The 12,059-nt window shown below is 38.0% G+C and overlaps 1 protein-coding gene across 3 annotated transcripts in view; it reads left to right on the top strand.

Moving 5' to 3' along the window:
* NFATC3 (nuclear factor of activated T cells 3) overlaps positions 1-12,059 on the top strand; it is a 124,677-nt gene that overhangs the window by 70,499 nt on the left and 42,119 nt on the right. For all 3 annotated transcript variants that reach the window (XM_061173066.1, XM_061173068.1, XM_061173067.1), the window contains exons 4-6: positions 188-387; positions 6,720-6,892; positions 10,807-10,947. In XM_061173066.1, coding sequence (XP_061029049.1) covers positions 188-387; positions 6,720-6,892; positions 10,807-10,947 — 514 coding nt within the window. The remainder of the gene's footprint in view (positions 1-187; positions 388-6,719; positions 6,893-10,806; positions 10,948-12,059) is intronic.

Raw genomic sequence — 12,059 nt, 5'->3', positions numbered from 1 at the left:
TCTTAAAATATTTCTGCAATTTAGAGGGCTGTTCACTTATTACTTGTTTTTATTATTATCTTTTTTGAAATAACATTTTATGTATCAATAGTATATGATACAAATATAATAGACTTACTGTTGTAAGCTTATTGTAAAATGCATGGATAATGAATTGTATTTTTCTGTGTTTGCTCTTCCAAATTAGCTCCTGGGCTATAGTGAAAAGCCGATAAATCTACAGATGTTTATTGGAACAGCAGATGATCGATATTTACGGCCTCATGCGTTTTACCAGGTGCATCGGATCACTGGGAAGACAGTTGCTACTGCAAGCCAAGAGATAATAATTGCCAGCACAAAGGTTCTGGAAATTCCACTTCTTCCTGAAAACAATATGTCAGTCAGGTATCTTGAAACATATCCCAAAATGGACTGTTCTTTCTTTTCCTAAAATAACTTTCAGAAGAAAAGTATATTTATTTTTATAGTACAAAAATAAGTCATTGTTCTAAATTAACTGAATAACATTATGTAAATAATTATAGTATATTTGATAAGGTTGGTACCACATTTCCATAAAGAAAATTCAATTCAGCAAAAGTTTATGACCATGTAGTACCAGCCAAGCATCATGCTAGGTGATAGAGACAAAAGTATATGGACTTTTTTTCAAGTAGCTCACAGTCTAATAGGATAGACAGTAAGTAAACAATTGCAGTAAAACTATGTTTGTTAAGTTTCCTTGAGGAAAACTTCAACTCTACTTCCAGGTGTCCCATTTCACCCGTTTCCAAATAAAATGAGGTGGCCAACTTCTGAATGAGAATGCAGTAGAGTTTTGTTCAGGTGGATTAGTTAGGAATATATATATAGTACCTGTAACAGAAACCTGAAATGCAGTGGCTTAAACAGCTAGAGGTTTAATTTTTCATTCCATGAAAGAAATATACACATAGGCATCTTAGGGCTAGCACAGTGGTTGCATAAGTCATTGGGGCCCCAAGCTCCTTCTGTTTATTCTTCTCTGCTATTATTAGCATGTGGTTTCCATCCTCAAGATTGCCTCATGATCCACAATAGCTACTGGAGCTCTAGCCATCATAACTGTAATCCTGGAAGGAATAGGAAGAACGGGTAAGAGGAGGGGTAAGAGAGAACTTCCATCTGAGTCAGGCCTCTTTCAAGAGCTTTTCCCAGAAACTTATCCAACACCTTTACTACATCTCATTGATCATCCTTGTATATAAGGAAGACCTGGGTATGTTTTTTTTACCTGAGTGCATTGCCACCGCTAACAAGATGGGGGTCTGTTACTAAGAAAAACAGAAAAAAAGAATATTTAGTAGGCAACTATTATTCTGCCACAACCAGGTATGTGAAACTTACAGTGAAGTTTGTTAGAGAAATTGGTTCAAACTATAATATAGGTCTTTCTTAAGATGGCAATATCTGTCCCAGGTTATTGCGAGAATAGTCCTATTAAAATCAGATTTCAGTCTCGAGTTCTTCTCTTTTAAATTTATATTTAAATGACTTTTTAGGTAAACTGAATATACCCCTGAGGACATAGTAACTTATGACATAATTGTACTATTATAAAATAAGAATTGCCTCTTATTTACTTATCACCAGAAAAGACAAGTTAATATTGATTTAAATAAAACCTTATCTTTGCCTGCTTTGTTCAAAGGAACAGTACTCGAGAACTCAACTCCACTAAGTCATTACACGGGCTACGATAGAGTTTTTTCGTGGCAGAGGTAGACAGGTAGCTGATAATCTCTACTCTTAAATTTCTGTGTTCTGTAATAATTAAAAAAAGAACTTTGGATTCTTAGCCAATCCTTTATTCAGGTACTTGAGCAAAACACTTAAGAAAAACATTGAAAAAAAAAAAAGAGGGGCTTCCCTGGTGGCGCAGTGGTTGAGAATCTGCCTGCCAATGCAGGGGACACGGGTTCGAGCCCTGGTCTGGGAGGATCCCACGTGCCGCGGAGCAACTGGGCCCGTGAGCCACAATTACTGAGCCTGCGCGTCTGGAGCCTGTGCTCCGCAACAAGAGAGGCCGCGACAGTGAGAGGCCCGCGCACCGCGATGAAGAGTGGCCCCCTGCTTGCCACAACTAGAGAAAGCCCTCGCAGAGAAACGAAGACCCAACACAGCCATAAATAAAATAAATAAATAAGCCCGCCTTCCTCCTTAAAAAAAAAAAAGAAAGAAAGAAAGAAAAACATTGACTCCAGGCATCCTATTTGACCAATCTTCAAATAAGGTGAGGTAGCCAGCCTCTAAATGAGGATGCAAGAAGGCTTCCTCTCTTTTACTCTAGGATCTTACTTTTTTTTTTTTTTTTGGCCGCGCCATGTGGCTTGTGGGATCTTAGTTCCCCGACCAGGGATCAAACCTGGGCCCTCGGCAGTGAAAGCACAGAGTCCTAACCACTGGACCACCAGGGAATTCCCTAGGATCTTACTTTTTCATCTAGCATCAAAAGCAATATGAATATACTATTATTCAGCTGCAGAGGGGAATTTGAAATTCAACTTTGAACTATCTAAGAACTCATAAAATTGATTCTTAGGTGACAGTTTGCAGACCATGTTTCCATTGATTCCTCTGGATAGTTCAAGCAGTAGACTTGAATCAAGTTAAATAGAAATCACCAGAAGCTTATAACTTAATGGACTGTTAGAAAGATTTTATCTCTTAAGTTGGTCATTATTACACACACACACACACACACACACACACACACACACACACACACACAGAGTCTTTTCAGGTTAAAGGAAAAGAGTTGATATTTGATGACACGGTAGATTTTGCTTTACCAGACAAGGAGAGACCTACGAAAGCTTTATCATCTTTACTTTTTAAAAAAAATATTTATTTATTTATTTGGCTGCGCAGGGTCTTAGTTGTGGCACGTGGGATCTTCATTGTGGTATGTGCGGCATGCAAACTCTTCGTTGAGGCAGTGGGACTCTTGGTTGTGGCATGTGGGATCTAGTTCCCTGACCAGGGATCACACCTGGGCCCCCTGCATTGGGAGTGTGGAGTCTTAGCCACTGGACCAAGAGGGAAGTCCCTATCATCTTTACTTTTTGCCTCAGCTTCCCAAAAGTTCATGATCAAGCTCAATTATAGTAATTATAGTAATTCATATAACCCTAGATTTGGGATATATTTATCTTCTGTTTCTTCTATTCAAAAATATTTTCTATTTCTTTCTTCTTGACCTTATTTGTATTTATGTTGTAAAATGCCTCATATCCTTTTTAAAAATAATGTATAAATCAATAAATTAAAGAAAACAGAGTACATGAGTTTCTAAGACATTCTCTCAAGAACTTGGGAAAGCCTTACCTACAGAATAGCGTGAACAAATCAGAGCAGTAGGATCTGAACGTATCTTCCTCCTCCTTTTCACATGGAACAGAGGTGGTAGTCAAGATTCATGTTCCCTTCTCCAACCAGAGCTGGCATATACTGCCTGCCTGGATCAGACCAGAAAGAAAAAAGCTGTAGAAATACCATTATTACTAGTAGCAAGCAGCTTAGCCCCCTTACCCCACCCTGCTCTGCCATACACACACCTGAAGCTTCTCTGGCTATCTGTCCACTCTGAACTGTTAGATTGGGGAACAGGAATTCTACAGGAACCAAGGTTTGTGACAACAACATTGTGTGTGTCCAAGAAAGGGTTGAGTAAGGAGCAACTAGGAAGTTACCCAAATCTAAGAAACCTTTTCTAAGTACCTTAGATAACAGGGCAGCTAATGCTGAATGAGCCTGTTTTATCCAGGAACTAATTACTAGGATAAACTGTAGTGACTGAATGTAATATAGTTTCAGGTAGTGGTAGATTAAAAAATTGCGAATGATAAGACCGTTGTTCAAAATAATTTATGCACAAGTGAGTTGTAGGTATGTATTAAAAGGCTCTAGTGGGGACTTCCCTGGTGGTCCACGCTAGAAGTGTATGACTCCACGCTTCCACTGCAAGGGGCACGGGTTCGATCCCCGGTCGGGGAACTAGGATCCTGCATGCCGTGTGGCATGGCCAAAAAAAAAGAAAAAGGCTCTGTTGTTTAAGGTGGGGAAAGATTGGTAGATAGTCCCCTTGTTTTGCCTACTATCACACAGGCTTGGTCATTTCAAACCTAATCTATCTTGGATGTGTAAGACCCTTTATTTAAGACCAGTATACCAACCCATAAACCATAGAGACACTCTACAAGATGCTTTAAATATAGCATGCTAGTATATTGCCTTACCGTACTCATAACTCCTCCCGGTTTTTAAAACTCGATGAATATGGATGTGGCAGTGTTGCACTCTGATCTAAAATATAATTGTGTTTTTTTTTTTTTTTATAATTGTGTTTTAAACAGAATTTAATAGTTATTTTCATTCCTATAAATGTAGTTTTTTTGGTGGTTTGGTAGCTTTTCTTTTCGTTTTTTTTTTTTTTTGCATTTCTTAGCCAGAGTTTTAAGATTGTCATTTCTGATATTCTTATTCCAAATCTTCTGCTAGAAACTTAACTCTCTGCTAAAATACCTTCCCTTAAAACTCAGTAAAATGCAGACTTCTCTGGTGGCACAGTGGTTAAGAATCCGCCTGCCATGTACGGGACACGTGTTCGATCCCTGATCGAGGAAGATCCCACATGCCGTGGAGCAGCTAAGCCCGTGTGCCACTACCACTGAGCCTGTGCTCTAGAGCCCGCGAGCCACAACTACTCAGCCCGCATGCCACAACTACTGAAGCCCACGCGCCTAGAGCCCGTGCTCTGCAACAAGAGAAGCCACCGCAATGAGAAGCCCGTGTACCGCAACAAAGTAGCCCCAGCTTACCACAACTAGAGAAAGCCTGCGCGCAGCAGCGAAGACCCAAAGCAGCCAAACATAAAATAAATGTATTAAAAAAAACAAAACTCAGTAAAATGGGGACTTCCCTGGTGATCCAGTGGTTAAGACTCTGTGCTTCCAATGCAGGGGGCCTGGGTTCAATCCCTGGTCAGGGAACTAGATCCCACATGCCGCAACTAAAGATCCTGCATGCTGCAACTAAAGATCCCGCATGCCGCAACTAAAGATCCTTCACGCCGCAATGAAGATCCCACCTGCAGACGCAGCCAAAAAAACAAACAAAAAAACTCAGTAGCATGGATAATCTCTGGTATTTCCCACTAAATACTCATGTTGGCATATTAACATGAATAATCACTACTTTGATACAATTTGATCAATACTGCTTTGAGCTAAAGTACAGTTTTTCAATACTAGTTAAATATAATTTGTTATCCATAAATGAAAAATGTTTATTTCCAAAAATATTTACTTTTTTAGAAATTTCTTTTCCTTTGTCTTTCCTAAGATGAAAATATTTATATTTTTCAGATTCTTCCTTGAGCTTTACTGGTTCTTATCTTGATAACCTAGCTTTGTAACATATATTATCCTTCAAAGTTACTTCTCTAGCCTCTGGGCAGTGCGCATTAGAGTTGGAACATTAGAGCATTAGAGTTGGTGGACAAAGTAAGAGGATGGATAATAAGAAATGCCATAAGAGAGAGTAAACTTTAACTAGAATGTTTGATTGTTAGTTACCTCTTGCTTTATTCTTCTAATATGTGAATAACAAAGATATGTTATAGGTACTGGTGTTTCCTACCATGATTGTGTGTTAAGCAGCTATACTTAGTAATAAAATTTGAAGATAATGAAATTTTAGACCTTAAATGCCAAAACTTTAATCTTATATGTGCATTTCTTAGAAATGTAAGCCTGGGAATTCCCTGGTGTTCCAGTGGTTAGGACTCTGCGCTTTCACTGCCGAGGGCGCAGGTTCAATCCCTGGTCGGGGAACTAAGATCCTGCAAGCCTCGAAGTGTGCCCCCCCCCAAAAAAAAAAGAAAGAAAGAAATGAAAGCCTGATAGATTGTTTTTATTAATAAATGTATCATACAAAAGTTTAAATATGTTATTAATGACTTATTTGTAGTCCTGTAAGTTAATCTTTTCTGGCCTAGTTATATTTATAGAATTAGAGTCTTTACTTTATATTTCACTCATCTAGTTCTGTAACGCAAACTGCCCCCCAAATTTAGTGGCTTAAAGTAGTAACTCTTTATTGTTTTTCATGATTATTTTGGTTGGTTGGACTCAGCTGATCCACTCATGTGGTGTTGGCTGGGATCACTTATGCCCCTGAATTCGGCTGGGAGCTCAGCTGGGGTAGCTCAAGTAGAGGATTGTATGGGCTTTTCTCTCCAGCATGCTAGTTGGACATTTTCATGGTGGCTCAGGGCTCCAAGAGAACAAAAGTGGAAGTTACGGAGCTTCTTAAGTGCTAGGCTTGTAACTTACACAGCATCACTTGGCCACATTCTGTTTGTCAAGGCAAGTCATAAGGCTCACTCTCAAGGAGAGGGGACGTAGTTACTCTACCTCTTAATTGGAGAAGTGACATGTGAATACAAGAATGGGAGGAATTATTGTCAACCCTCTTTACAGACAATATGCCACCCTTAGTATTACACTTTTGTTGTACAAAAACATTTTTAATCCTAAAATTTAAATAGCAGAAAATAGCAATCATATCTTTCTTTTTTGACCTGATTTTAGATGGTGATAGTTCTTCCTGCCAAATTAACAGTAACTGTTTCGCTGAGTTGTTTAGAACCACTAATTTCTAGTAAGCAAATAAAATTTGTATATTTTTTTTCCTAGTATTGACTGTGCAGGTATTTTGAAACTCCGCAATTCAGATATAGAACTTCGAAAAGGAGAAACTGATATTGGCAGAAAGAATACTAGAGTACGACTTGTGTTTCGTGTACACATCCCACAGCCCAATGGAAAAGTCCTTTCTCTGCAGACAGCTTCTATACCTGTTGAATGCTGTAAGTGAGCCTGTGATATTTTAAAATTTTCTTTATAATAGGTTATTTTCTGTTTTGTTTATAATGTAATGTTTGGATCAAAAGTAAACTGAGGGGGCTTCCCTGGTGGCACAGTGGTTAAGAATCCGCCTGCCAATGCAGGGGACACGGGTTCGAGCCCTGGTCCCACATGCTGCAGAGCAACTAAGCCCGCGCGCCACTACTACTGAGCCTGCGCTCTAGAGCCCGCGAGCCACAACTACTGAGCCCGTGCGCCACAACTACTGAAGCCGTGTGCCTAGAGCCCGTGCTCCGCAACGAGAAGTCACCGCAATGAGAAGCCTGTGCACCCCAACGAAGAGTAGCCCCGCTCGCCACAACTAGAGAAAGCCCGTGCGCAGCAACAAAGACCCAACGCAGCCAAAACTAAATGATAATAAATAAAATAAATATTTAAAAAAAAATGTTTCCAAAAAAAATGTAAACTGAGGGCTTCCCTGGTGGCTCAGTGGTTAAGAATCCACCTGCCAATGCAAGGGACACAGGTTCGAGCCCTGGTCCGGGAAGATCCCACATGCCGCGGAGCAACTAAGCCCGTGCGCGACAACTACTGAAGCCGCACATCTAGAGCCCGTGCTCCGCAACAAGAGAAGCCACCGCAATGAGAAGCCCGTGCACTGCAACCAAGAGTAGGCCCCGCTCGCTGCAACTAGAGAAAGCCTGCATGCAGCAACAAAGATACAACGCAGCCAAAAATGAAAATAAATAAAATAAATAAACTTTTTAAAAAAGTAAACTGAAGCCCAGGGTCTGGATAGCTGGTGTGATTTTCTTATATGGAAATAAGCTACATGTTTAGGTAGAGGAGTACTGATTTTGCAGTTAGAAAATGGCTTCTCATTATAATTTGACCCTAGGTAGCCTGTGTGGCTATAGACATTCTCTTGACCATAGTTTTCTTACTTGTAAATGAGGAAGGTGGGCTTGATGACACCTGAGGACCAAATTATGAAGCTATGATTCTGACATTAAGTGTCATTGATACTTGGTCATCTTTGTTTCATTAAAATGTCGGAAGATGCCCGTCTCTGCAAGCTGACACTTCAGCTGAATAGGGACTTACAGGATTTTGGTTTTTGTTTTTTTTACCATAAATTTATGTACAACACCAGGTTGAGAAAGTGAATGCTTTTTCCCTGGTTTTTCAGAGCCAAGAAATGAGAAAAGGCCTAGAACCTGATATCTACTCAAGCCCTTGAGAACTGTGGACCTCTGGCAGGTTAGCTGATAGGACTGAAATATTGAGATTGCAATTTAGGTTTTTAGGGCACAGACTTAGAAGTGTTCTAATTCCATGTCTTAATTTTGTGTAGGAGGAAACTGAGGCACAAGTATCTCAAGTGTTCCTCCCAGGTTATTTGCTTGTTGGTGTGACAGAGCTTTGGCTAGAACACAGGTTTTCTTAGTACTCTTTTGATTATGTTATATCATTTTATTTCTATTAACCACATGCATTCTTAATTTGGGATCATACCTACTGTATTACTTTTCTATGCCTCCTTTTGCTGTTCACTGGGGTAATACTTTATCATTTTCCAGTCGACTGTGGGAATCACTGAGCAAATCCGTGGTAATAGAATCACTGTAGAAGTAATTTTTGTATTAATTTTAAATAGATAATACAGGTACATGGTACAAAATTCAAAAAGAGTAAAAGAGTATAGAGTGAAAAGTAAATTTTCAAGTCAGCTAGTTCCCTTTCTTAGAAACAGCTATCATTGCCACAATCTTTGTTACCCTGCCACACAAATGCCCATTTAAGCATATATTTCTCTAATTTTTAGCAACATAATTTAAATAATTTAAGTTCATAGAGTAGTTTGAGTTTTTGAGATGAATTTACTCTAAAATTATTCTGTTTTTTCTTTTAGTTTATTAAATTATTGTGTGATTATTGTTGAGAGTATAGAAAATGCAAAATGGTACAAAGAGTAGCATTAAAATCTTTTTTGTAATATCACTTATCTGAGATAGTCATTATTAACCTTTATTTGGATTTTTTTCCTTTTTTTTTTGGTCTACATGTGTGCGCGCATGTGCACGCTCACACAATATTTGGTAGTTTCACTTATAGTGGGCGTTTTCTCATATAGTTAAATATTCTTCAAAAATGATTTTAGCACATGCATAATATTTTATTATGGCTATGCCACTTGGTGAACACATTTTTGCTGTTACTTTGAATGTACTTGTGATAGCTAGTTTCCACTATAAATATCTAAAACTTGAATTAGTCTTACTCCCTAGGCTAGTCAGTGCTTGTTTTTACGCCCCTTCTTTGTGAGCCATTTAGAACATAAGTAAGGACATAAGTGTTTTCTGAGATCTAGATTTGTGCTTGGTACTTTCTAAGTTGTAGTTCATCCTAAATCCCAGACCCATCCCCTATGAAACATTCTCCTTGAATGGGGCTGGGATCCTAATTCATATACCTTTTGTGTCTTGGTATTAAATAGTTGGAAGAGAGGGAATTCCCTGGTGGTCCAGTGGTAAAGAATCCGCCTTGCAATGCAGGGGACGGGGGTTCAATCCCTGGTCAGGGAACTAAGATTCCACATGCCGCGGGGCAACTAAACCCGCGTGACACAACTACTGAGCCTGCACACCTCAACTAGAGCCCACGTGCCACAAACTACAGAGCCCACGCACCCTGGAGCCCACACGCCACAACTAGAGAAGAGAAAACCCACACACCACAACTAGAGAGAAGCCCGTGCACGGCAACGAAAGATCCTGCATGCCACAACTAAGACCCAACACAGCTGAAAGTAAATAAAATAAATAAATCTTCAAAAAACTAAATAGTTGGAAGAGGCATAGTGAACTGGGACTGCATGCTTCATAAAGGCAGTCAAGTTGTTTAAATTTCTTTAAAATGTTGTTCTGGCCAAACAAAACACAGCTGACCCTCAAAGCCACCAATTTTCCACCCAAGTAGTAGGACTAAAAGTAGACCTGTTTCCAAAATGTGAAGAAGAAAGTATAATCCACCCTTTTTGTTTGTTTTAATCCAGAGAGAAACCTAGTTATTGAGGCATTTGGCAGGAATAAACCCTTAGAGAACCTAAACAGTCAAAAGAAGTATAATGTATAGCTTGAAACTCAAGCATTTTTTAAAAAGGAAAGAAAAGCCAGAAGTAGGATCCCCAGAAAATACAGCAACTTGAAATCAATAGATATTAGAAAAAGGCGGCAACAAGGAAAAGTTAATAGTTTACATAATGACTTGTAGGCTTTAAGAAAAATTATGTTCACATACCCTGGGAAGGAAGAGTATAGTGCACTAAGAAATATTTATGTTCATTTTTAAAAATTCTGTATTGAAATGTGTACTTCATGGATACTTCAATTCTTTAGAATATGTCCAAAATGTAATCCTGATGCCTCACTGATGATCTAGTTGTTTTCTTGATGAAAGGGCTACTTGGTGTTTGTCCTTTAGAAACTTGTCTTCTTTTAATTGTATGCAATATAATTATGCATCTTCGGATTTAATTTGCTTTTTGTAATTATATTAAATTTATCAATTTTAACAGACAAGTTGTGGGGAAGAAATGTATTAAAGACAAGCTGAAAAGAGAAAAGTGGATGAGGTGAATGTGTTGGAGTCAATATAAGTTGTAGGCATTAATTAATTTCTCTTTATTAGTTTCTCTATAGTTGTAGTCTAAGAAAATTATTTAAAATCACATGACTCTAATAAATCTATTTTGTTTTCTAAATAGCATAGCTATTTTAGTGGATATTGTTACCATTGCCTTGCATTTTAAAAACCCAGAGTTGCTTCTTTTATAGCTAGACTTTGTCATTTACATATGAAAGAGTGTAAACTAATATTTTGTTTCTTCTCAACTCTTAAAAAAACAAAAAAACAGCCCAGCGGTCTGCTCAAGAACTTCCTCATATTGAGAAGTACAGTATCAACAGTTGTTCTGTAAATGGAGGTCATGAAATGATTGTTACTGGATCTAATTTTCTTCCAGAATCCAAAATCATCTTTCTTGAAAAAGGACAAGGTAAATAATATAAGATCTGAGTTGACTCAGACATAGAAAACAAACTTATGGTTACCAAACGGGATAGGAGGGGGGGAGGGATAAATTAGGAGTTTGTGATAAGCAGATACAAGCTACTATATATACTATATATACTATATAAACAACAAGGTCCTAATGTAGAGCACAGGGAACTATATTCAGTATCTTGTAATAAACTATAATGGAAAAGAATCCGAAAAAGAATAAATATATATATATATATATATATATATATATATATACACAACTGAATCACTTTGCTGTACACCAGAAACTAACATAACATTGTAAATCAACTATACTTCAATAAATAAATAAATGGATAGATAGATAAATAAGATTTGAGTTGATTGACCTCAGACTAAGGGGCAAAAGGTTAAAGTGAATTATTCAGATGTTTCACTGACATTAATCACAAAATAGTTTTCTTAAAGCTATAGGCATCATTTACACAGATTTTACTGTAAACCAAACATTTATTAAATTTTCATATGAATATTAAGTTCTCATTAAGGATGTCTCAAAAGTAAAAGAATCCCCCAATATTTCTTCAAGAGAATTGAAAATATAAGTCACACAGAAATTTGGACACAAATGTTTTTAGCAGCATTAATCATAATAGCCAAAAATGTAAACAACTCAAATACTTATCAACTGATAAATGGATAATCAAAATGTGATATATTCATACAATGGGATATTATTTAGCCATAAAAAAGAATCAAGTACTGATTAATGCTACAACATGGATGACCCTTAAAAACATTTTGCTAGGGACTTCCCTGGTGGTCCAGTGGTTAAGACTCCACACTCTCAATGCAGGGGGCCCAGGTTCGATCCCTGGTCAGGGAACTGGATCCCGCATGCTGCAACTAAGAGCCCGCATGCCGCAACTAAAAGATCCTGCATGCCTCAACTGAAGAGCCCACGTTGAGGCACGCTGCAACAAAGATCCCATGTGCTGCAACTAAGACCTGGCGCAGCCAAATAAATAAATACATTTTTTAACTTATTAAAATTAATTTAAAAAATAAAAACAAGAAAAATCTCAAACAACCTAACTTTACACCTCAAGGAACTAGAAAAAGTAC

The sequence above is a fragment of the Eubalaena glacialis genome, chromosome 18 (genome assembly GCF_028564815.1).
Source record: "Eubalaena glacialis isolate mEubGla1 chromosome 18, mEubGla1.1.hap2.+ XY, whole genome shotgun sequence".
In the NCBI taxonomy this organism is placed as follows: domain Eukaryota; kingdom Metazoa; phylum Chordata; class Mammalia; order Artiodactyla; family Balaenidae; genus Eubalaena; species Eubalaena glacialis.
The sequence above is the reverse complement of the archived record's forward strand: the minus strand, read 5'-3'. Positions and strand labels throughout refer to the sequence as shown.